General features: G+C 38.0%; 1 protein-coding gene across 1 annotated transcript in view; it reads right to left on the bottom strand.

The window, feature by feature from the left end:
• Window positions 1-454: 454 nt before the first annotated feature.
• Window positions 455-27,376, bottom strand: part of LOC132115367 (glutamine--fructose-6-phosphate aminotransferase [isomerizing] 1-like) — a 29,052-nt gene continuing 2,130 nt past the window's right edge. The window contains exons 2-18 of the mRNA XM_059523814.1: window positions 25,669-25,884; window positions 24,946-25,071; window positions 24,787-24,845; window positions 24,574-24,708; window positions 24,431-24,492; window positions 21,204-21,283; window positions 20,659-20,767; window positions 20,319-20,482; window positions 18,870-18,965; window positions 17,463-17,560; window positions 16,310-16,430; window positions 16,054-16,211; window positions 9,525-9,639; window positions 7,530-7,657; window positions 6,739-6,906; window positions 4,368-4,529; window positions 455-2,309 (exon numbers count right to left, since the gene is read on the bottom strand). Of these exons, the coding sequence (XP_059379797.1) occupies window positions 2,265-2,309; window positions 4,368-4,529; window positions 6,739-6,906; window positions 7,530-7,657; window positions 9,525-9,639; window positions 16,054-16,211; window positions 16,310-16,430; window positions 17,463-17,560; window positions 18,870-18,965; window positions 20,319-20,482; window positions 20,659-20,767; window positions 21,204-21,283; window positions 24,431-24,492; window positions 24,574-24,708; window positions 24,787-24,845; window positions 24,946-25,071; window positions 25,669-25,884 (2,042 nt within the window). The 3' untranslated portion in view covers window positions 455-2,264. The remainder of the gene's footprint in view (window positions 2,310-4,367; window positions 4,530-6,738; window positions 6,907-7,529; window positions 7,658-9,524; window positions 9,640-16,053; window positions 16,212-16,309; window positions 16,431-17,462; window positions 17,561-18,869; window positions 18,966-20,318; window positions 20,483-20,658; window positions 20,768-21,203; window positions 21,284-24,430; window positions 24,493-24,573; window positions 24,709-24,786; window positions 24,846-24,945; window positions 25,072-25,668; window positions 25,885-27,376) is intronic.

Below are 27,376 nucleotides of genomic sequence, written 5' to 3'. Positions count from 1 at the left end.
CTTTGTCTACACATCAAGTATTATAATGTGAATATATCATCTTGGAGAGAGAGTTTTATCTTGCTGACTTTCAATACTAAATGTGACGCGCTGTTTGAATGTTGAGCGGAGAATAACTGACAGCTCCAGCAGAAGGAAGATGAGTTTCTGTAAACTAAAATTTAACAATGTAAATATTCTGTCCCTCATGTTAAGATATGAAATGGCTTCAGATGATATACTGTAGGCTCTGCAGTGCATGGAAACCAAACTGGTGCTCTTGTTTCTTTTTGTGTATGACGCCCCCTTGTGCCATATAAATTGCGTAATAATCGCGACAAGACGATTTTTTAATTATCGCGACAGGCCTACCTTCAGAGCTATTGCCTTATATGGCCTTTCTTCAACATTTGGTTACATGCCAATGATAGTAGATATTTTTGGTTCATGCCCATCTGGCGCTTTGAACAAAAGATTCAGATGATATAAATCTTTATTTGTGTTGATTTTATGCACAACAAAATGGAATGAAGAAATAAAATAAAAAAAGTCACAATATTTGGATCAAAAGAAGTACATGAGTACTTTAATTGCAAATAAAGTAGTATATAATATATAACCCTTCTATACCCAATAAAAACAAAACATAAGAGAAAGACAAAATGGTCCCATGGAAACAATTATAGCTGATGGTGGCGTAGTATGGGGCGGGCGCTACGTAACAGCACACTTCATGTTTAAGGTTTTTCTTCTGCATTCTTTGGCAGTACTCGTGTAAACCAGAGACACTCACGGTCTCCTCTGTAACAAGGCCTCTGAATTTTCTATAAGAAAGGAATCGAAGAATGGAGGCCAAAAAGTTCATGCATATATTTCAAGTACACAACAAAAGTGTACCTTCAGATTAATCTCAGTAACTGATTATTATAAATATGATACTTATACAGTAACTACAGGTAAACTACTCACTACTATCACTACTTTAGGTTCAATGGGTTCAAAACATCTATGTGTGCTGACTTTCTGTGGGAAGCAAATATTCAAACATCCCATTCTCTTCATCAAACCGTGTAAGCATTCAATTTCATTTCAACATGGCTTTTAATATATCAGTAGCTCTTCATCAACCCATTCATGACTATTTCTATGACCCAGTTTGTCAAAAGCACATAGAAACTTCACTAAAAAAAACAGTTAGATAGATCAGATCATACATTCACTTCATATTTGATTTTTCTAGCAGGTTTTCATTAATTTCTTTGCAACAAGAATGAAAGAAACCTCTAAAGATAATAAAAAATATGTTCTTTAGGGTAACCTTTTACATAAAGTATTTTTTATCATTAGTTATTGCATATATTAATGCATTTATGAATCTAGGTTAATTTGAATTTATAAATATATTACTGTCCATTGTTTATTCATGTTGGTTCAATCATCTTGAAATGTTCAAAATGTATTATATATGTAGAAATTAACCAAGATTAACAAATGCTAATAAAAGTACTGAGTCACATTGTAAAGTATTAGCCAACCAACTTCATAAACCATTCAAGTAATGTTTTAAAGTCCCAAAGTAATGGATTGTCTAGACCAAACTCTAAAGACATCTGCATCGGTTCAATGATTACCAATACAGATTGTATCAAAGCTCCTACAGGCCACTGTATGCTCCGAGATTAGAAGGTTAACTAGGGAAATCCCCATGGATAGGAAATTCCAGATGATGAGAGGTCACCTCTGGAAAAAATATTCTCATCAGTAACAAGAACATCCCTTTAAATAGCAGCAACCTGCATAAACAAAATATTGTGCAAACTACCACGGAACACTGATTCACAGTTTTGTTTTAGTGCCACATCTCACTAGAATTGTGTGTTTTTTTGTGTTACTTATCTTTGCTTCGCAAATGCTTATGTGTACTTGATGAGAAGCATCTAGAAGTCTTTCTGGGTCAAACTAATTTTATGAATAGAGCAAATGAACAATAAAAAGTCAGAAGAAAAATGTGTTATAGACCACACCAAGTGCCACTGAGTTAAGAGTGCAGCTCTTATAATCGCACCCCATACCACGCCACCACCAAAAATAATAAAAATAAAAATCACAATCCAGTCAGCAATGATATGAAGCTTCCAGAATCATGCTTTGAGATGAGATATATGTATAAAGAGGTACACTTCAGGTTCTTTAGGATCATTATATGAACCTGGCATGTATAAAACCCTCTCTTCATTTGTCTTCGATAGTCTGTATGCATGTATGTGGCATCAAACAGGAAGCGTTTACTCAACAGTCACAGACTTGGCCAGGTTTCTTGGGCAATCAACCTGTAGAGCAAGAAGAGAAGAAATAATAAAAACTAGGTAAGGAAAGTTTGTGAACACACTTTTAAGCTGGCTTGAGAAATCGAAGTCTGAAAATCTGAAGCAGACACAATAGCCTCAAGTAAGAAAGTTTAGCTATATTAGATAAATGTTGCTAGCATGTTTTTGGCATGTTTAGCAGGTTGTCCTTATAGTCATTACGTAGCTTTGCTGGAGACACACAGCTGTACAAAAGTGTTGACTCCCTCAATGAAAGTCTATGGGACATTTGCGTAGTTTTGAATGAACATAAGTCTGATCAGTTAGAAAAGATATAACGACCCGAGTCAGAACAGTCAGAAGGTCTGACCCGAGTTTGGTGGTTGAAGCTTGAAAACTCTAGGACAGGGGTCACCAAACTTTTTCTTTCAGAAGAAGAAGAACAAGAGGAAGAAGCAGGAGGAGGAGGAGGAGAAGAAGAAACGGAAGCATTTCAGTAAGCTGCTTTCTCAAACCAACTTAACTCACACTATGGCCTGGTTTCACAGACAGGGCTTAGGTTAAACCAGGATTAGGCCGTAGTTCAATTTGCACATTTAAGTAGTTTTTATAAATGTCCCTTAGATAAAAACACTATTGATGTGCCGGGGGTAAGAGTAATATGATGCAATATGTAGTGAACATGAAGCAATCTTTAGCATTTTCTTTATATCACTTAATTGTTCAGTTAAAAACTATTTGTTGTTTAAGTCAAAATCTTTAGCCAACTGGGCCAACCTGGTTTAGATTGCGTTTTCGGTTGTCTACTGCAAAGGGTTGACCTTGCTTTATGTAAACAGTATTTTGCCAGTAAAATTAACAGTACTTTATTAACAGTACTTTATGTAAACTGTATATATATATACAGTACAGACCAAAAGTTTGGAAACATTACTATTTTTAATGTTTTTGAAAGAAGTTTCTTCTGCTCATCAAGCCTGCATTTATTTAATCAAAAATACAGAAAAAACAGTAATATTGTGAAATATTATTACAACTTAAAATAATAGTTTTCTATTTGAATATACTTTAAAAAAATAATTTATTCCTGTGATGCAAAGCTGAATTTTCAGCATCATTCCTCCAGCCTTCATTGTCACATGTAACATCAGTCTATCACATGATCATTTAGAAATAATATTCTGATTTATTATGAGTGTTGGAAACAGTTCTGCTGTCTCATATATTTGATGAATAAAAGGTTAAAAAGAATTGCATTTATTCCAAATAAAATACAAATTCTAATAATATATTTTCTTTACTATCACTTTTTATCAATTTAACACATCCTTGCTGAATAAAAGTATTGATTTTATAAAAAAAAAAAAAACTTTTTATTCATCAAAGTATCCTAAAAAAGTATCCCATGTTCTGAAAAAATATTAAGCAGCAGAACTGTTTCCAACTTTGATAATGAATCATCATATTAGAATGATTTCTAAAGGATCATGTGATAATGATCCTACAAATTCAGCTTTGCATCACAGAAATAAATGATAATTTAAAGTATAATAAATTTAAAAACAATTATTTTAAATTGTAATAATATTTCACAATATTAGATTTTTTGTCTGTATTTTTGATCAAATAAATGCAGGCTTGATGAGCAGAAGAAACTTCTTTCAAAAACATTAAAAATAGTAATGTTTCCAAACTTTTGGTCTGTACTGTATATATCTAAATATCATCAAATATCATAATATTGTTACAACATAACCATTTTGCTATTATGCAAAGCTGTATTTTCAGCATCATTACTCCAGTCTTCAGTGTCACAAGATCTTCAGAAATCATTCTAATATGCTGATTTGATGCTGAATAAACATTTCTAAATCATTATCCGTGTTGAAAATAGTTCTGCTGCTTAATATTTCTGTGGAAAGAGGAATCCTTGATGAATAGGACATTTAAAAACTTTTTGTGGCAAATTAAGTCTTCAAGGTCAATTTTGATATTTTTATCATGTGTCCTTGCTGTATAAAAAGTATTTACTTCTGTCTTAATACACACATCTGGGAGGAGAGGAAGTGATGAAAGACTCACGTCGTATCCGCGGAGCACAGCGAGGTGGAAGGAGAGCATCTGTAGAGGGATGACACTGAGGATTCCCTGCAGACAGTCCACACAGTGAGGCACTTTGATGGTGCGGCTGGAGTTGTCGATGGTCTCATTGTCCTCCTTATCACAGATCACGATCGGACGGCCCTACAAAAGCAACAAAACCACATCCACTTAAACAGAGGAAAATCTGCAGAGACAGCTAGGGCTGTACAACATTCAATATATTCTTATGTGTTTTTGCATACTAAATTGTGATTGATCTGCAACTTGATTTACAGAATAATAATCATTTTACCAATAAAGGTAGGGTAGGCGATTTCAGAGGCTAGCAATAGCAAGCTAACTCTAAAAGCATAAGATCTTAGTCTCGATATGTGAAGGGACATTCAGCCAGCATTACAAGAAATATTTTTGAACCAAATCACCTACCCTGCCTTTAAATTTGAAATTATTTTATATCTTGCATGCAGTGGCACAAAATTAAAATTAAAATTAAATTTATGCATTTAGCAGACGCTTTTATCCGAAGCGACTTGCAGTACATTCAGGCTATCAATTTTTACCTATCATGTGTTCCCGGTAGGGCTGCAACTAACGATTATTTTGATAATCGATTAATCTGTCGATTATTTTTACGATTAATCGGTTTATGTACTTATATTTTAGTTTTTTCCATTTTTCCCCCAAAGTAAATTATTAATAAAGGGTCTTTATCATTCAGCATAGATTTTTAAGAGATTTTAATAATTTTGCATTGTCATATCCTCATCACAAATATACCTGGAGTTGTTTTATTATGTGTTAGTGATCCGTTGTCAAACTCTTCTGCAATCAAAACACTGACCCATACTCTAGCAAATTTCACAAGATTTCAAATAATGTTTTCACCGTGGCAGTCCTTAGAGCTCCTAAAGTAGTTTAACATCCCGAACAAAGCTTATTAAGGAATCTTTCAGAACATATTTTCACGAAGAATAAGGATAAAACAGAATAAGATTGCAGTGCGTTGTATTTTATTATTTACTGGGAAACAGCTTTATAGCTTATGCTGTGAAATTGTAAACAATCCTTCGAATAAAGTGCCAATGGCATGAAACCTGAATGGAACTCACAATTTAAAGTAAAATCCATCAGAAGGTTGTCCAGAAAAAACGGACACACAAAAAACCTGCTGTGTGAAAAAGAGCAGTGAATACTTAGAAAGAAAAGTGCATTTCAAATATCTTTAAACATTTACCTCTCTCGTTCAGTCATAATTAGGCTGCACGACTGAATTATGAACTGGTAAACGACAAACTGATCACAGAACATGTTTGTAAAGCTTTAAATGTTAACTGTTAAAAAGCAATGTTATCAGCTTTTACAACTAAACATTTGCAAACAACATTGTACTGGAGAATCTGCACAAATAAAAGGCTTAGGGGCCGTTCACATATCGCGCCTAAAACGCTAGGCGCACCCATAGACTGTGCGCACCGCTTTCTCCTTCTTTCCAAAGCGCTCGTGCAGAAGCGCCCCTGAGGCGTCTGCCTTTGCTAAGCAACCATGACGTGCTCTCTCCTAGAAGACGCGGAAATTTCAGCAAAGGATAAATGGATTTGCAGCTCTAAAAATCGCTTGCAGTAGCTCTGCTACTAAATTTATTTCAAAATGGGAATCCATATACAGCTATGATCAGCTGTTCCTTCATCTTGGCTGAGCTTTTAACGTTGTTACGGGAAAGGATGAAGCTGATTATTTAGTTCTTGTCACATGACCCGCGGTGCGCTTGCTGCATTCTGAAAAGTTGAAATGTTTTTAACTCGATGCGGTGTGCACGCGCCTGGAAAAACGGGTGCGTCGCGACCGCGTCGCTTCCATTATGAGCTTCCTACACTGGAAATAACGAACATGAGCGCGCAAAAGACGCGATATGTGAACGGTCCCTTAAACAGTTCAGTAGTGCAGAGTTTACAGGTTAATCTTCTTTTTTGAAGGCTCAAAATAAAGTACTCCTGCTGAATGCTGCAGAGACGCCGTTCGGGAAGCACGTGACATAAAACGAGGCCAGCTATTGGCTATTCGCTACTTCTCCTGTTGTACTGGCTGAGTAAATCCTCCGGTGGCTCATTACTGCCACACTTTGGTCACCGCAGATCTGAAATATGCACGAAATAAGCCGCTTACGGCAAATAAATTATTTAGCAACGAATCGATGACTAAATTAGTTGACAACTATTTTAATAATCGATTTTAATCGATTAAATCGATTCGTTGTTTCAGCTCTAGTTCCCGGGGAATCGAACCCCCAACCTTGCGCTTGATAAGGCAATGATCTAGTTATGGTAAATGTGGACATTTAAATGGCTCTTACCTGTCTAGCCACGACCTGCTGCAGTGCGTTCTGGCATTTGTTGTATGTGTGGTCTCTCATGATGATCATTATGACAGGCATCAGTTTGTCCACTAGAGCCAGCGGCCCATGCTTCAGCTCTCCAGCCAAAATCCCCTCTGAATGCATGTACGTGATCTCCTTGATTTTCTAAATGACACCCAAACATAAGCTTTAACATGCTACCTGGCAAGACTGACTAGATGGGAACTATTAAACAAAATACAAAACAAAAAGCAATGCCAAAAGAAAAAGGGCTGTTGCAGAACCACAATTAGAGGAAGAAAAACATATCTGAAGAACATCAAGTACACAGGTACATATGCACATTTTGTGGTCAGAGCTGGCTAATGCCTCGATGACCAGTGAATGCAGGGTTTTTTTCTTAGCTAACAGAGTCAAACTGCTTCTTCTGTTTATCTGTGGTTAGACTAAATGAGGCCAAACCTCTGGTCCATCAGTTAAGTTTCTTATTTTCTTCCTTGTTTTTACTGTCCTTTAGGACTTGGATGTACAGGTCTTAAATGTGAAACAGCCGTTTCAATCAGTGTAAATGAACCTCAAATCAGAACTAGAGGTCTGCCTGGGAGACTCAATTAAAAAGGAAAGTTCATCCAAAAATGTAAAATGTCTTCACCATCATATAGTCCCAGACATGTAAGACTTACTTTATTTTGCTCAACAAAATAGATCTTTTGAGGAATGTTGGTAAACTGTTTTGGTTACCACTAACTATTTTATGAAGGAAAAGGGAAGAGGGAATGTGGTCTAACCAAGGCTCCCTCCAGGCAGGTGGCGTAGTGGTAGCCTCGGCCCATGATGAGAACACTCTTCTGCTGATACAGCTCAGCTGCCAACTTCTGAATCTCCACGTCCAGGCTCAACACCTCCTTGATGAGATCTAGAGGAAGACACGGCGAAAGGTCCACATTGTGGAATTTGTTCGTGTACAAACTTATTCAACCCTCAAAAGTCAAATTTGGTGCAGAATCTTTTATTCTTCATAAGCTCCAATAAACGCTGCTGGTAAGTGCTTAGAAACTTGTCACCTCTCTACTGCAATCTTGGCCCATTCCTCGCATAAAAAAAGCTTCTAGATCACTGATAATTTCTGGTTTTCACATTGTCACTGCTTTCGTCAAATTCAACCAAATATTTTCAATGAGGTTTAAATCTGAAGACTGACCCCTGAAACAAGCATAAGTAGATTTGGATGAATTCTTTGGGACAGCTGTCCTGCTGGAAAGTCCAGAGATCATCAAGCTTCAGTTTATGCACTGGAGCATCACAATCTTTGCCAAAATGGCCGATACTTTAATTAATCCATGATGTTTTTCATACAGTCAAGATTTCCGCTCCATCAACAGCAAACCACCCCAAAACAGGACTGCTCCACTTCAATGTTTGCTCATGAGATGGTGTTCTTCTGCTTATAAGCTTTCCCTTTTATACCAGACATACAGCAAAGCCAGTGGGTCCAAAAAGTTCAAGTTTTGTCACTCCATAAAACATTTTTCCAGAACTCCACAAGTCTACCTAAATTAATTTTAGCATATTCAAGTCAGCGTTTTATGTTCTTCTTGGTCAAGAGTGGCATTCGTCAAGATGCCCCATCATGAAGGCCATACTTGTCTAGTGTTTTCTCATACTCCGTATTTTTCCTCCTTTCACCGGGTCATTGTGCAACATTTCATGATAATGTGCTTTTTCTTCAACACCCTCAAAGGCTTTCTCAACTTAAACACATTTTAACCTAAGGAATGAGGCTACCAGCTGTGTCTCTAGGAACTTTTAGTGACTTTGAAAGACTTTCTAATGTAATAAAACTATTTCTTCTCTAGTGCTTTTGAGAGAGCTCTGTGGACTTCACCATATTTGCTACTCACGTCAGCATATGTATAGGCTAAGTTTATGTTTGTGTAACAACACTATCTAATCTTGCTTTCTAATAGAGTTGCTCCAGGCTTAATTGTGTTTTAAGACAACTTGGTTTCATACTATAAAAATAAGTGACTAAAAAACAGCAATGCTGAATAGGGGTTAAATTATATTGACATTCTCACTTTTAATATGCCAGTAAACCGTTATGGATTCATTTTGAATGTATGATGAAGCAGTAGGAGGATCTAGAATTTTATATTAAAAATTCTAGATCTTCCTACTGCTTCATCATGACAGTAGCTGAACTTTAAAGAAACAAGAGGCCTGCTGCAGCACCCCTTGTGGCAAGACTGCGAATTACACAATGATGACACATTTAATCTACTTGTATACATTCATTGGTTTCAAACCAAAGTCTGCAAATACAGTATAGAAAACATGCAAGCATTAATAACAGAATCAGCAGTTCTTCACATGAATAGTGAGCTGGAGTGCAGGGGGAACTTCATTAACTGGCTGCCAATACATTCCTGACCTCATTGGTTTGGAAGCCGAATGAAAACTCCACAGAGAGTGAAAGCAAGAAGCAAACGATGGGGGAAGGGGGGCGCCCCAGCAGATACTTGTGGTCCAATAAAGACTTCCAAAAGCGACGGAGAGAGCTGGCCAAAGCCATCTGCTCCTCCCTGCACACCAACCCCTGAGCGCACGCACTTACACGCACATGGAGCTCTATGATGTCAGCGTCTCACCATCATAAACGTATACAAAAAGCACATGTGCACAAAAACAGAAGTTTTGAATTTATTTATTGAATTTACTATTGTGATTGATAACTGGGATCAATTATAAAACGTTCACACACAGAAAGCTGTATTTGTGTTTACCTGGCAACACTTTGAGGCCTTGTATGATTTCTCGTCTGCGTGGCTGCACTGAGATTCTGTCATCGCACATCAGCAGGGCAAACATGATGAGAGCCACAAATTGACTTGTGTATGCCTGCAATAAACAAAAACACAGCACAAAATAGTTCACACGAGCTCAAAATGCAATTTGCAACACTTGTGGTTACTCTGCTAGGACTCTGCTTGAATCAGATACTTCGAGCATACACTAAAAATCACTGCCACATCAATTGAAGTCATTGCAAAAATGTCTTCAAAAAGTTAGTCAATATATGACACTTGCTTTAATATTTCAAAAGATCTGCAGAGTCTCCTCCTATTAGTAAAAAAAAGCACATTTATGATCCACATTCTACAGCAGGTCAAATGACAAAGCAGGAGAACTTGGGTTGCCAAAAACACTGTACTGTATTTCAGTCAGGTGTTATAAAAAATATAAAGAAAAAAAGAAAACCAAAAAATGTTTTGGTTGAATGATTTGCCAAATAAGACCAGGGAAACGAGCATATATAAAAAAAAAAGGTGCTTCCTATTTTTCTCTCCATGTCCATCTCTCGCAAGTGCCTTTGATGCCAAAGCCTCTGTGGCTTGTAAATCACTTTAACGGCATTCCACAACACATACGTTGTGATATAACATGTCTAAATGTAATCTGGTGCTATGCCATTATCTTTCAGACCATATTTGACTGAGAGTGGCTTTAATATGAAGCACATTTAGGAAGCATTTAGGACGTCTGACAACACGCTCTGGCTCACTTGCAGTTCTTTGCATTTATGCAAGAAGAGTAGAGGTAGAGGAGCCCCGGACCAGACACCCACCTTCACAAATCACTACCACATGAGGACTGATCCATGGATGCTTTTCATCTGTGACGGTTCACTACCTGCAGGAATAGAGTTCCTGTACCAGTCTGAGGTTAAGTGGTTTGGTCAAAGGTGTGATGGTGACTGGGATTGACAGATTATGATTTTGGTGATCCATTAGATTTCATTAAAAAGCTAACATTTTAACCAATTTACCAGAGTTCCAATGCACAGTAATCCAAACCCTCTGCATGGTTTTAAAAGGCAAAAAGCTTCTCAAAATTTAACAGAAACCCAAACCTGGGGCAAACCTGAAGTTATACAAAAAATAATAAATAAATAGATGCAAACTCAACTCTAAACCAGTGAATCTGTTTGGTTCCACTGGACTCAAGTCAAGTTTCAGACCTCTGCTTCGCAGTGTTTTAATACCCAACAGTCCAGAATTCCTGGATGACTGCAAAGGCTGATAGCATCATTTAAAACAGATTCATGGAGTAAAAGTTTGTTTACTCTTTCAAGTAGTCTCCAGTGCTGGCTTTTATTTTAAAGTGACCCTATCATGCCATTTGTGTCTGTTGTCTGTGGCCGGCCAACGTAGAAAATAGGCGGGCACTGTGCAAATGTGTTACCTGTGACGGCTATGGGGGAATTCAAATGAACTTTTTAGGCTGTTGGCAGTTGCATATCTGTTCCCCCTTTTTTTTTCATTTCAGTAGGAGCTGAACAGGAGATAGATCCAGCGAGGGTCAAGCTGAGCCACAAATGATTTGTGAAAATAAAAAAAGACAAAAAATCCACTACAGAGGTGTCAAAACAGTGATGAATTAAGAACCCCTAGGGGAGCACTGAAATATTTAAGTGTGGAATCATGAAGGAATCAAAGCTTGCCACACCAGGAATATTCAATGGCCTCATGGGAGAGGGAGGACTGCAATCACAGCAGAATCAGGCAAACCAAGCAATGCGTCATATCTACATCAAATACAGCAGCTCACAAGATGGGCTGGGCATAAGCGAACTGACTGCAAGCTGTTTTGCAACTGGTGTACTTTGGCACAATGGAAGGAACAGACCTGTGTGTAAAACTCGGACTTATTTTAAAGAGTCTGTGCCGGGAACTTTACATATGTCACATGCTTTTGAAAATCCAGCATTTAGTTGATCTTGATAAACACATATTGGTCACAGTTGTAGACATGATAGCTTTCTTCTTCCATGAGGGGGTTTGTCATCATGACATCTGTTTCCAGGTGGAACGTTAAATGACACACACGTCTCCCGGGAATTCTGTAGATGAAGTAATCGTCGTCAGATGACAACTTCAGAACTCCTGAAGTGTTTCCAGATTTGTGTGCCATATGCATCGGACGTTCAGCCAATGGTCGATGGGTGTGACATCTGAGACTAGACTGGCAGATATTTGGATTTGGTTTGAATGTTTGACCTTACCATCTAGTGGCCTGGCCACAATCCTAAAATGTGATTGCCACCACAAATCCAGCTAAAAACCAGCTAATTAATTTATCATTCTAATGTAACCAAGCCTCGCACCAATGTTCATGCCTTAAATATAGGATGTTTTACAAATGTGGTCGAACGAGTCTGAAAAAAAAAAAAAAAAAAAATCACTGGCGTCTGCATGCTGCTCTCATTTCTCAGTCAGCAGAGAGTTCCCAGTTTTGCAGTTGCAATCCAAATTACTACAGCTGCAATCTGGAAACCCAGGAGCGAAAAACACTCCAAGTAGTTGTGGGTGTAGGTTCCCCAGAGATACTGCTCTGGTGCTGTGCAGACATGGGTGGATAAAGACCAACAGTGTGCATCTGTGGAGTAATCCAGCGATTCTCAAAAGTCCTGATATTTAAAAAATGTGGTTTAAGGGAATTTATACAGCAAGGAAGACAGGATAACCCTGAATTTAGGGTGCATGATTGTACCTGTTTATTCATTGTAAAAACACCCAAAAAAAAAAAAAGTACTGTGCGGACACTTGTTGCCTGATCTGGAAAAACAAGAGTTGGGAACTAAAAAGTGCGAGGATAAAAGAAGAATGTATGGATGATTTTCTTAGGGAGTTTGAATCCTAACCCTAGGGTTGTGGGTTCAAAGCCCGGGCCGGCAATAACACGACTTAGGTGCCGTTGAGCAAGGCATTGAACCCCCAACTGCTCCCCGGGCGCTGCAACATAAATGGCTAACCACTGCTCAGGGTGTGTGTTCACAGTGTGTGTGTGTTCACTGCTCTGTGTGTGCACTTCGGATGGGTTAAATGCAGAGCACAAATTCTGAGTATGGGTCACCATACTTGGCTGAATGTCACTTTCAGGATATTCATCTGAGACTCACAATGCACCACAGCAGAGAGACCACCATTTTACAGAGCTAAATTCATGTTCATGAAATTTGAAATACAAGTTAATAGAGTGACGCAACAGAATCTTAATTCATCGCCACACAAACAGGGCCAGTGTAATCGATGGCATCATAAAACAGGAAAAACCTGGGTGCCTTACTTAAGGACACAAAGGTGAAGGCTCATGGATTACTTTTGTATCACAATTCGTTTAACATCTCAACCTACTTGAAAAATATATAACAATGTTTTCAATTTTCAATTTGCTCGGGGTGCATCATTACATCCTTATATGTGACACATTGGAAACAGCTTGGACTGATCTTCTATCCAGGGTTTTCACTGCCTTGGCCTGAGATGCTGGGAACCGCTCCAGCATTCACCTAAACCTATTTAGGAGAAGAGGTTTTAAGGATGGAGAAATGGAGGATAGAATTGTATGGATCTTCAAAAGTGGGCAATCATGCCAGAATGGAGCCAGAACATAAGACTGTATAAAAACATGGAAGTAGTGTCCGTGACGTCACCCATAGATTTTTGAAGAGCGTTTTTGAAGCTCTAAGTAGACGGAGCAGGCCATCGCCATCGTGGAAGAGCATCACCACGCGTCACTCCCGAATAATCGAAAATGGGCAAATAGCGGGAGCTGGCTGCTGAAACCACACTATACAATATTTTATGGCCCTAACCTTTGCAGTATTAACTATGGTAGAGGGGTTTCATTTACAATCATGTAACGTGGTCATTAAGGACCTTAGGGAGTTCATTCAATCACAACTGCATCATAATTGTTCTTGAATGCAGAAACAAATAAACCACCGATCTAATGAGGGTCCTGCACCTCATCTGAAACCTGAAAGACATCCAAGGGAGTCTGTAAATTATCGTTTAAACCAATTGAAAATGGCCTGCCCAATTGCTAAAATTAGTGTGGGACTAAAATACCAGTGCAGGATTTTGGCAGATGTCCCGGCACCTCACTGCAATCTGATATTTATATAGGCAATTATATCACATCAGTCAGTCTGCAGGCATCCATGTTTCTATCCATGAAGCCCTGTCAAAAATCATCTGGAGCTCTCATGTCTTTTTTGCATGACATGTTAACAATGAGAAATGCCATTTCTCCACTTAAGACAGTAAAAAAGTAGGGCTTAGAGAAAGGCTGGACCAGCAAGAGTATGAAAAGTGCAATCTACTTTGTGATCATTTTTCTTCTCTCAGCATTAACATTTCTCATCCAGCCAAATCCAGCTGCTCCTTAAACTCACAGTTTTTTCGTTTCACATTTTTGTTATGACTTCATTAAACTTGTATGTGGTGGTCAAATCTGTGGAACAGTTGTTGAAACCCATGCTCCAGACCTTCTGAGCTGTGGTGCTCATGTGGGAGACACAGGTTTGAATCTGGCATATGGCTTGCCATGGAACAGTGTAGAGCCCTGCATGGGACTGTTTTCCTAATCCCACTCCCACTGAATTTCTTCCACTCACGCAATGTGTGTGTTCCACTCCAGCATGATCTTGTCAGTCATCAACACACAATCTGACTCCAACAGCTCATGTTGGATGCAGGGTTACCAAGTCCGCCTTTTTTACATGGAATGGGGCTACATTTAAACAGTTACCGTGGCTTGATTTACCCCATGGGTTAAAGGTTTGAAATACTGCATAAGTTACATTTGACTGAAATGCTTGTATTGAAATATAAAAACTGAGCTAAAAACTGCTAAGTTTGGTGAAGGAGGGCCACTGGTAGGAAGCCTCAGTTGTGTTTATGACCAATGTGCATAACAGTGGCTGTGAAATATATGTTTTAGGTATTGAAATTACATATTTTGTTTATTTTGATATTTGGAATATGGTCATTGCTGGGCTTTGGGCTGTTTTTGAGTGGCCATTGGGCTAGTTTTATCACGCAGACCCAGCAACACTGACTGCGTTGAGCAGAGCAGAAGCTTTCAGTTTAGAATTGTAGACCAGACACTGTGTAACACGACTACCGTAGCAAGCCTAGTGTTTATGCAACTCCATCATTCTTGTTATGTGCCAAATCACGGGATGGCAGGACCTGTGCTACATTTTTTTGACCACCCACTCCCACACACAGTAAGGGTAAAACTGCATGTACTGCAAAATTTGGGTTGGGTCCTGTGGGACCCCAATCCCAATACAGCCGTCTAGAACAGTGGTTCAAGATGGTATGGGACATGTCTCAATCAGGCCTGTCGCAATAATCAATATATCGACATATTGCACAATATATGTACAGTACATGACCTCAATCATTTTTGGTGGCACAATATATTGCCCATGATATTTAAATAAAAATTAATGTCATCATGTTTTTTGCATTTCTCTTGCGCCTGTGTCTTTTGTACATAATGTGATGTAGTTGCTGCTAGTTCAAAAAATGCTTCTACAAAAAAAAGTTTCATCTGCACATTTGGCCTTATTTAGGTATCTGTTCCTTTGTTATTAGAGTGTACAGCATTCAGAGGATATGTCACAAAACTGTTTTAATATGTAAAGTATTTTAATTTGAACCAAACTAATGAAATGAAAAAAAAAAAAAAATAATAATAATAATAATAAAATAAATTGGAACATTATTCACTTGGTAGTATAATGGAAAACCAAGCTCCCATGTCTGGTTGCTCTAGTACTACTTTAGCATACTAGACATGTTTTTAATTGGGTAAACTAATGATGGATATCCCTTGAAAAGGGCCCCTGGCTCTGGGATCGATGTGGGCTGTGGGCCAATTCAAAGCACATAATAAGGGCTACCAAGTGGGTCGTTCACTGGGTAATAGACAGTAAATGGTGAAAAGAATCCATTGTACTGAGCGTTGGATGCTAACAAATTGGCGGAAATGAGTTGAAGAATGGTGCAAATTACAAGGGGGTCTGACACCTAATTAAGGCTTGAACTGCCCAAACTCAAGTGTCTTAAATTGTACATATGTTAACAGTTTTAACTCTGTAACCAAAAAAGGAGATTAAAAGCAAGTCAGAGACTGTAATTATTTTAGAACAGACTAGCCATTCGGCTTCAGTAGTAACCATAGCAACTGTGGGCTGCTTGAGCATTAGTATCAATATCAGACCAAAACTAGAACCATCATTATTTATAACTAGAATTTAAATTGGTTAAAACGGTAATCAGATCAATTGCATAGTATGCCAATGAACAAGATAAATTAACTAAATGAACAAGTTAATTTGACAGTTTTTATGTTAAAAATGTTTAAAGACGGTTGCTGTTTTCGGCCCCCTTTTTTGCCTAAGCTGATGGCAATAAAATAATTTGATAAATTAAGAAACAAACCAAAAACCAAACCCACCTTAGTGCTAGCCACACCAATCTCTGGACCAGCATTGATGTGAATGCCGCAGTCAGTTTCTCTGGAGATGGAGCTGCCCACAGTGTTGGTGATGCCCACCGTCAGCGCGCCTCTCTCCTTACAGTAGCGCAGAGCCAACAGGCTGTCTGCTGTCTCTCCTGAACACACACACACACACACACACACACACGAGTTCAGACAACTGTCCTGTCTCAAAAACTTATTATAACACACACACACAGGCACACAAGCCAACCTGACTGGCTGATGAAAAAGCACACGTCATCTCTGAAGACAGGAGTGTTTCGATCCAGGAAATCACTCGCCAGCTCCACCATGACAGGAAGTTCAGTGAGTTCTTCCAGTATTTGACGAGTCTAAGCAAGGCACAGAAACAGCATGAACCAATTACTGTGTTGTAATCAGACATCATGCAATAACATACAATAAAATTATAAAAATATTATTACTGTAGTCTATGTATTTTATTTTTTTTTTTTTACTTTATTTAAAAGTTTTCAGTTCTGAAACTTATACGTTTTCACAACACAATAACCTCCAATGTCAAATGATTAAAGAAAATTTAGATTTTTGCTTAAATAACCCCTTAAATGCTGAATTTAAACTTGTACACATCTGTGGCCCCCTTCACACCTGACATTAACACATGTTTCATATCTGGACAATCTTAAGCTGGATTGTATTTACACCTTGGATTCCAAGTCTCCAGTGTACTCAGATTTCAAAATGCTGTCTGTCATATGATAGATAACGACTACTATATCTAGTCTATAGCGTTTCCTTATTCAGAAATTGTCTTATGTGAGACATGAGTGAAGATTCAACACAAGACTGACTGCAAGGCACAGAGAATACTTGTTTTTGTGGGGTTTGTGGAACTAAATATTTATTTGACATTTCCACTTTGCCTGTCTATTACTAGTAACAGAAAGGCAAACACTATTAATATGTTTTCATTTACTGTTTACTTTTAATTTAACTCTGCATTTTAACTTTAACAAATTATTAATTAGCCAAAATATTAAACAAAGAAATCTAATGAGAACAGAGAATGGGAGCTCCGATGCATCGGTGTTCTGGGTGTCGTCATAATAAAAGTCCTGCTTCTGAAATAAATGAGGTAAATGGAAAAACTTTGATACTTAAGAAATAAATAATAATATATTGATATTGGCCTTGGTGATATATTGGCCAACCACTAATTACTTTGAAAACTAAATTTTCCAATCTAATAATATGTAACATTTAAATATTGTTAGCCGTGCTTAACCAGCTCCAAATGTAGCGTAAAAATGCATCTTCAGTGTGTGCGATCCCTTTACTGGAAGACCCACACTAATGCCAGGTGTGAGGTGGGCCTATGTGGGTATGTTTAATGATGTACATACTGCAACTCCAGCATGGTAACTGGTCCCACAGGCAATCAAGATGAGCCTCCGACATCTCTGGATCTCTTTAATGTGGTCTTTCAATCCTCCCAAGATCACTGCAAACACACACAAATTAAGAAAATCCAGTATACAAGTAGAAAATCAACTATTCTCAGTTAGTTCTGTTTCACAGTTCACTATAAACTTTTAAAGGAAGCAGATAATCCAGAAACTTGTTACAGTGCTCGAAAGTGGCCACGGGCCACTGCTGCATCGTCAGGAATGTTTATCATTTGCATGTGTTTTTAAAGGGTCATTATACCCCAGACTACTCTTCTGAGATTTTTAGAAGACAATGTCAGCATTTGATAGTTCTAACTGTTGGAGAAAACTGGTTCATTTTAAGCTCATTCATATTATACTATTTTCATCTACTTGGTTTAAAATCTACATCATGATGACGTCACAATTTGTGACATGGCAATGGACTATAATACATCAATGACACGTCAGTGTCTATTTAATTATTCATGAGACTGCGTGTTCTTATCCTATGAGAAGACGCTTCACTTAATCATACACAACAGCATGTGTTGAGACGCTTCAGACTGCGAGACAGCATACGTTAACCGAGAGAAACGTTCAAAGGAGAGTGCACAAATGAGATTGATTCACTTGGTGAGTACAGCTCTCTGACACCCCGTCAAAAGGCTTATATATTGCCACAGAACAAGCCTAAAGTTATCAGAGGTGCAACAGCACGTTCATATATATGTTTTTGATGCAGAGTGCAAATGACTGTGCATTTATTTGTGTTTTTAACTTGATGGGAGCGAAATGAAACTGTCTGAACGCGAAGCTGTGTGTTGTCAGTCTCCCCTCAGTACTCGCCTGCACTCACTCTCTCGCTTGTGAAGAGACAAACACAAATATATCCAAATACAACAACAAACAGGAAACTGAGTCAGCCATGAAATATCAAGTTTGTTCCTTCACTGAGTGAAGAACATGCAATGTTATTTTACATGTGATATGCAGTTCCTGTACCTGGACACCTATAAACACGGTTTCTTTTTTATCTTAGTTCTATATATTTCATTGTGTTATCGCTTGTAATTTGTTCATATTTACTGACTATTCACTTGTCTTTAATTATGTTTAAACTAGATTTCTTAGGGTAGTGTTTTTTTCTTTTCTTTTTTTGCTGAATCCTGAAATCTGACTCATTGCTAATGAGCCCAGTTTTACTGACAATGATGCAGTTGACTAACCATTCAGTTCTACCGAAGTGAACATAAACAGTAAGTGTAAGGAGTCAGCTGGTGCATGTTTGCGAAGACACAAATTGTTCCCAAACAACTAAATTCACAAGAAGGTTGAATTCACTAGAAGCTTTACTTGTGTCTGGTCTGGAAATGACCTCACCTGTGTTGTTCTCAAAGTTAACTCTTCCTCGCATGGTGTTGACCACAGACTCTGGCTGCTCAAAGATCTCCTTCTGCATGAAGGAGCTGAAGTTTCCTGTTTTTAAAGAAAAACAAGAGTGAAGCCAGTAAGTGCTGAAGTCCATTAGAATATTGTGGTGAAGCACGAAAGGGAGCTTTTTAGGTGATATGCATCACAAAAGCACTGCATTCTGTTGTGTTGAGCAAATTATGATATCATATTCTTGAGGAAATGTCATCTGGAAGTGCATCTGGGAGGTGTGATAAACCATGACTGAAAAATCCTTATCATAAATAGCTGATTACAGACGGTCTGATGGGATTAAGAGACGCGGAGCAAAACCAAAGCACTTCATTTTTTGCTCGATAAGAAATTCTTGATTAAATCTTTTCTCACAAAATCACTGACATACGCAGCAGGAATGCGAGGATAACTGAGGGAAGGCTATACCCCGAAATTAGGTCATGAGAATTGTATTTTTATTTATTTTTTTCACAGTAGGTCAGATGAAATGTAGGGGGGTGAGGAAAGAAGAGGAAAGGAGTGGATGAAGAGATGGAGGAGGAGCAAAAGAGGAGGAGGAATATAAAGCAGTGCATATCTGAAGCGATGTACTGCTCTCTGGTGGCCAGAGAGCGAGCGCACATTTGTCCTCTGACAAAAGGCAGCTCCTCAAGTTCAACAGTACTAGTGATTGTTGGTAGTCTCAACCGTTCACAGAGTGTATGATTCACACACAGAAATCAGAATGCTCGACTACCACTGAAGAGTTACCATCCTGGAAAAGGAAATAAAACAGTCCCTCAAAATGGAAGAGATTAACTAAAATTCCTGGTCACTATTAACTAACTATAAACTATGATTTTTGCCTCAAACTCCTTAATAGATAGTGATGTAGTTGTTGAGTTTACATGTGGGGTTGGATTAAGGCATCTAAAATATAGTCTTGCAGAATAAGGCATTAATATCTGCTTTATACATACTAATAAACAGCCAATATGCTACGATGAATGCTAATAATCAACTAGTTAGTAGAGAGAATTGATCCCTAAAAATAAAGTGCTACCAAATTCCTATAACGACAAAATGAACTAATCCCCATTTCAATTTTGAAATGTCAGTTAACGCATTAGTGGACAAAATATGCACAACTATATGCACTTAATCTGATGTGGAAAAACAACAAATGCACACTGGATATTTGTAGTCCAGCATGTGTATGTTGTATTAATGCCAATTAAATGATTAATAATCATTAAAACTATCAACTTGTGACAAGCGACATGAACCTTGCAAACAATGTTGAATCTAATGGGTTTCCTCTAAAAGTTTCTCCTTTGGTCCAGACTAATGATAAAAACCTGTCTGAAAACTGGAGATTTCAATCAGTTCTTGCTATTTTTGTGTATGATGTGCATCTGTCCTTACCCTTCATGATCTGCTGCAGCTCCATCTGAAGGGTCTGCATGGCGCGGGCCGGGTGGTCTCCTGCGGTGCGCTTGATCCGATGGATGGAAAGACGCCCGTCACGCACTGCCGCGATGTCATCGTCCTCGAGGAAGATGACCCGATTGGTGTGCTCGATGACAGCACTGCAGTGACATCAAATAAAGCCATTTACGCACCTATTCGTTTAAATTCACTCCATTCTTTTTGGGGTTTGCCGCTCGTGCTCAAAAAACACCAGAGCAAACAAATCTGCTGCACAATGTAAAGATAAAACCAACAAAGAAAGCGAATGGATGAGGCGAAACACAAAGGAAGAGACCTGGCATCAGATGCAAAGTAGTACTCCACGGATTTCTCGTCTACAGGAAATAGACACGTGTCCTCGTCCATTCTGGGCAGAGTATTGCAGCTCTTTTTATCTTTAGCAGCTATATAAAAACACAAAAACAGTATTAATCATTACAGAACAAATCAGTGTAAATTAACAAAAACTTGCAGTCATTTTTGTGTTTAAACTATATTCTTGGTAACTCTAAAGAGAACATGAATACCATTCTTGTATATAATGTTAGTAAAAAGCTAATCAGAAGCATGATGCTGCAAGTAAACTATGTATATAATGCATGAAATGCTTATTAATTAATTGGCTATCAATTTTTACTTTATTTCTGGACTTCTAGCTACTTATTTATCAGATTCATTTAAAAAAGTAGATTAGTTCTGCTGTACAGAGATGGGCCAGTGGAATCTGAGCATGTTGCAGGGCAGACTTGAACATGACTTTACAGCATATGTGCCAGTTATTAACAAATACACACTCACTGTGCTGCATACATGTTATGAAGGAAGTGTGTGTGAACTCACAGGAGCGATACAGGATGGGGATGTGATCGGTGGAAAGCTTGTGTTCACTTCTAACTCCAATCAGCAATGGACCTCCTCTCCTGCATGGACGCAAAGAAATACCATTTGAGATGTTCAAATATGGCTGATTTGGTGGATCCTTTTACTCTAATACTGTACCATTGATATCAAATCATGCATATACAGTGTACTGCAAGGTAATAATTGTCTTAGTTAACACACATTCAGTGCATATGTATATAAATGATACAGCTGGCTAATGAGAGCTACAGAGAATAAGCACCTGTAATCTAAGTTAAATGTGTTTAGAAGTGATTTAATAGTGGCACACTTGGCATTGCCAGAGCATCTTGCTGCATGTTTTCTCAGGGCAGTGGGCAACAAGTATGCTGTATGTTTGCAAAGAAAGGCTGTGCAGAAACGATTAAATGGAAATTAGGTTTGGGCATTATATGCAAATCTTTAACCTTGGTTATGTGGTCACTCATTTAGAATACTCCAAAATCATAAACATTAGAACAGGGTTCATTACCAAAAAAAAAAAAAAAAATGTTTGTTGTGTATAAATATGAACAAACCATGGAATTATTGGCGAATCAGACATCATTTGCGCAAAAAAAAAAAAAATGTATCCTAGATTTCTCTAACTCAGTGGCGGTTTCTCCATTTGGGCGATTGGGCGACGCACCACTAAAGGAAAGAGAGGGATTTTTTTACTTTTACATTTTACATTTTTTTACTTTTACATTCAACCACAGTGTTATGCTAGCTTTCACTATTCTAGACTGTTTTTGCTGCCTCTAAATAGTCAAATCAGCGTCGAGTCGCGTTCTGTGTAGTACCGCCCCTTTTTGGGCGATTTCTGTCAAACTGTGAATCGCCTAGAGTGCTCTCATAGACTTCCATTCAAAGATCTGTTTTTTCGAACTGCAGCCACTGCAATGCAATCTCAATGAGTTCTGGGAGAGCTCGTCCTAACGTGCTTTCGTCATCGTGCGTAACCTTAACTTGTGCAACTACTGGTGGGAACAGTGACATCCAATAATATTTAAAAACTATTTTTAATTTTAACAACAAGGAAAAAATTAAAAACTACTTTAATATCTTTATCAAATGTGAAAAAAAAAAAAACAGAGAGACGGGGACAGCTATGCAAATTCAGTTGTCAGCTGAAGTTGATCAACATCACGGCGAACGTTACCTCAGCGTAGATTAATTCTATCGTGTCAATGAAAGAAATACCATTCATTCGTTGTAGCAATAAGGATAAATTGGCAATTAAAGAATTAGGACAACCAAGACCAAATTTAAACATCAAACAAGTATCTACAAAGGGCGGGAAGTCGTATAAACAAGTATTTTCGAGGAAGTGGTATGAGCAGAGAAAAAGGCTAATAGGCTGCGAAGTAGCTGACGCTTTATTCTGCTAATTTACAGCTGCATTTTACATCGTGAGAGCAAGACGGACATTGCATGGACAACAGGTGTCACCGAAATGCATCATCTCTCGGAGAAGGTGAAAAAACACGAAAAAGCAAAGATGCATATGGATAGTAGTAGGGATGGGACGGTATGAAAATTTAATATCACGATTATAGTGACTAAAATTATCACGATTATCAATATTATCACGGTTTTGTTGAAACGAGATGAAAGTGTTCAAAAATAGTTGATGCTCACACTGAAAACATTTCAGCAAGTTTTATATTTAATAATCAACAAACAACTAATAAAACAAGCAACTCTATGCACTTAATTTAAAGAAAGATTAAATTCTGTGGCATTTCCTTCCTTACAATGAAAAGTGTAGAAGCATAGAAAAGCATAAAAAAGTCACTGACTTTCGCCATTCCTTCTCGAAAAAAAACAAAAAAAACATTGTGCGCTGCGCTTGCGTCAGACTGTTGCTGGCTGGACATGATTTAATAGTGAGTTATTAAAACTGCGATAATCAAACACGGTTTTAATGATAATTCATTTTTAAACGATATTACTAACCTTCAGCACATTTTATCACTGTTATCAATAAAACCGGTTATCGTCCCATCCCTAGATAGTAGGGAGCAGTGTAATGTAAGGGACAAATTTAAGTAAACAGTGTAATGTAAGTGAGGAATGTGATATAAATGAGCAGTAATATAAGCGAGTTGTGTAAACAGTGATTTCTGTGACTTCAATTATTTCTTATTAAACCTTCTTATTGAAATCGAAGTAAAAAGTTTTTTTTGGAAAACCACGTCCTGGCGTCAGTCTTCATTTGCTGCTGCTGTTAACATGCATATAAAAACATAAGGAGAGCAAGAGATTGATTCCTAATGTTAGTTTATTTTTAATTAATACTATAGTAGTTCAGTTCCCTTTACATCTTTAACTAGCTGTTAATTTATCAATTGAATAAGTGAACTATCCTCATTAATCGATTAAACATGTGCCCCACCTGAGAGAACTAGCAGGAGCCGACACTGCTCTAACTGCAACAAAACACTCGTGGGATGTACTATTAACCCTGAAAAGTAGTGGTCAACCGGTATATCGCCAAGGCCGATATATTTTTCAAATGTCAGCATCGGCCAATAAGTTTTTCTGCTTGGCCGATGTGTTCAAGGGGGGACTTTTATTTTGACAGTGTGCCCACCTTTATTTTGATGGTGATGAGAAATGCAGAACATGAGCACACAGTGCTAATGGTGCATTCAAGTCATGTCGGAAAGGAGGAATAAGAATCTCCAACGACAACTGACAGTGCTACATTTGCTACAAGTGTCTGCACTTTAGCGTCTGTACATTTATCGCTGTTCAGACTTGCGAAATAAGTTGACACCATGTTTACAGTATGTTTACACAGTGTTTTAAATCATGGCAGGTGAGGGTGTTTTCGTACACATTTGGCAAATCAATGTGTACTTAAAACACAGGTAGTACTAGTTGTGCTGGTAAGACACTGCTCTGCAGTAGGAGCTAATTTGGTTCTCGAAAAAGCCAGTGTGGTACTAAAATGGCACGCAGTTCAGGTGGTGCGAAATCGCCAAGAAGTGGGTGGTTCCACAATTGGCTCTGGTTCTATGAAATGGTTCCCGAGGTGCGAAAGGCCCTCATGACTGCTCAGAAGGTCATGATCGGTTTTTAGAAATCGCAACAAACAGAATTAAACTGCTGAACTAAATGAATGCATTGAAGCATTTAATTGAGCACACATGTTAACGCTGACTACATAAGGTAGATGTTACCTGCTGCCCACTGCTTCTCCTGGATAGTGCACACTTTTGAAGACCAAGACAAAAGCTCCTTCCTAAAGCAGAGAACATGTTTATTGCCACATCATTCGTGACCTTTAGAGTGCCCATCATCAAGGTGATAGAAAAGTGTTTACTAGTTGCTGGGTGACTTGCTCCACGAGGGTGGCGAAGGTGATGTCATCGCTCTCCCGGTTATCATACATGTACTTCACTAGCTTAGCGATGGTCTCCGTGTCAGTCTCAGACTCAAACTCATAGCCTTTACTCTCCTGTACACATACAAAAAGAAACGGTCAACATACAGACACCCGTCGGGCGGATGAATGGAAAGATGATGTTTTACTTGCCAGAAATTTCTTCAGGTCTTTGTAGTTGGTGATGATTCCATTATGGATGACAATAAACTCTGCAAGCGAACAAATCGGAACACTTTAAAAATATTATTTTACAAACAAGAAAAAATGTGCAACTAAATATGAGTTATGAAAAGCAGGCTGCTAACAGACCGTTGTTCTTGTCAGATCTCTGCGGGTGGCTGTTGACAGGGCTGGGGGCGCCATGAGTGGCCCATCGAGTGTGAGCGATTCCCAGATGCACATCAAACTCCAAATCAAGATCAACATCCTGCTGCCCTGTGGAACAGATGTTCAAATACAAACTGCTAATACCATCACACTTAGAAATACAAATGGAAATACACTTTACACAAGTGCACAGATGCATTTAGCCAATTCATTTAAAGTGTGTGATCATGTGTCAAAGATAAAGGAAAAATCTGGTTTAAAAACATTGCAAGTTCTTGTGTAAATGTACTTGTTGTATTGGTTTCACAAAACCTATAGTCAACATGTTTAGTGGGGTAGTTCTGTCATCATTTACATTGTAGGAATTTGTTGGTTTTGTTGAATACAAAAGAAGATGCTATGATTAATGTGTGCAACCGAAAAGTTGCTAGAAGCCATTAACTTTCACAGAACAATGTGGTAACTTACTTTGTGTTCAACGATTCTTTTCAAACTGTTGATGTGAAGTGAAAACAGAAACTATAGTGCAGCCAACACACACAAGAGTTGCTTGCAGAAAAGTTGAGAATTCGACACGTACTTGCATCGTGCGATTTGCTCCGTGAAGCTTTTTGAAGCACATTACCGTGAAGTCTAGGTTTTGTTGCAAGAAGTGTTCTCATACTAGGTTACAGTGTGACCTGTGAAATTACCACCATTACTTACTATGGATTTCATCATCCAGGGCTTTGACTTTCCCGGTTTGTTTGATCAGCTGGATGCTCTTGGAGTTGGTTTCCCATTCCTTGCTGTTTCCCCCATCAATCCCCACACCAGCGGAGTCATAGCCGCGGTACTCCAGGCGCTGCAGACCTTTGATAAGGACCTCGAGGATCTCCCGCCGAGTGCGGGGCACATGATAATTCAGATATGCAAAGATGCCTTCAGAGAGAAAAAGACAGTTTGTTTGTTATTATGGACAGTTCCATGAAAATTGGTTTATTTTCAAAGTCAGCAATTAATTCAAAGACTACGGCTGCACTCCAATTCACACACTATCAATGCTATACAAAATACAACATCAGATAAACACATCTAGATTGATAGACATCGAACACTGGAAATACATTTTCCCGGAGCATTCAATGTCAGTTAACGGTGACGACGAGCATCGTTCACAAGATTCTGCATGGACATATCTAGGGCACAGGTTTTCAAGCCCTGGGACAAAATGGGATGCTTTAATGAAAATCTATAGCCTATGTGAGTAATAGGCCTAAAATAAAATAAAAAGCAAAATAAAATGACAAATATATCAAACATAAATAATGAAGATAACCGATTATATTATATTCCATCTATAAGTTCCCCTCAGACATACGTTCATATAAACTCCTACTCCTAAATGAATCGTGATTTGTTTAGCATTTCAACTGATTTGAATCGATTTTCAACCGGCTCGAGGTTAAGCGTTAATAACTAACATTAAGAAAGATTAATAAATACTGTGATAAATGTATTGTTCACTGTTCGTTCATGTTTGTTAAAATATGAAATAACATTAACATATTTATGTAGGTTTGTGCCACTGCTTCTCTTAACTAACAGTATAGGTAATTACCAAAATATATTTTTTTAGCTTTCTTTATTGGTTAGACCTCCATTATGCATAACCTTTTAGTAACAGTAGAAAGCAGAAAAAAAAAAAACTTTCAAGTGCTTTATAGTGTTTTTATATTCAGATACCCAATTAGTTAAAAAGTACATAAAGAATGCCAGCAAGCATGTGAGCTGCCATTTTTGTTATTATGTCTAAATTATATTTAGTTGCTTCAGTTTGTTATTTGTCCAAAAATTACAATAACATTTTTAGAATACAATTTTTGGACAGATTCCTAAAATATTTGTGTTTTGTCTTATGACAGGTGATCTAATAAATGAAGCACTGTATGTCTTCATAGCATTCAGCTGGCACGTTTGTTTTAAGGACATTGGGCAGAATTTGGAATAGTTTTAATAGAATTAATCGGAAAAAATAATTGGCCAACTAATTATCAAATAATCGTTAGTTCCAGCCCTATTTTACATCTGTATTAAAAAATATCCAACATATTTCAGTGTGCAAGTCTTCAATCAAGGTTTGATACAGATACAAAATATCAGCACGTAATCCTATTCCTTGGAAAACTGCAGCATCTCTAAAAACAGCACGGCAAACAAACAGAAAAGAAAGCGAAAGTTAGCAGCTAGATAAATAGCCAACAAATGCAAAGAGTGATGTCAGTCCTGATAAGCAAGCGGTCTGCTAAAGCAGACACAACCGGTTTGACATAAGCACATTTACATTTACAGTATCAGACACTTTTATCCGAAGCGACTTACATTCAGGATATACATTTATGCATTTTTTAATCAGAATGTATGCGTTTTCCCT

This window comes from Carassius carassius, chromosome 34 (genome assembly GCF_963082965.1).
Source record: "Carassius carassius chromosome 34, fCarCar2.1, whole genome shotgun sequence".
NCBI lineage: Eukaryota > Metazoa > Chordata > Actinopteri > Cypriniformes > Cyprinidae > Carassius > Carassius carassius.
This window is presented reverse-complemented; position numbering and strand designations above follow the sequence as displayed.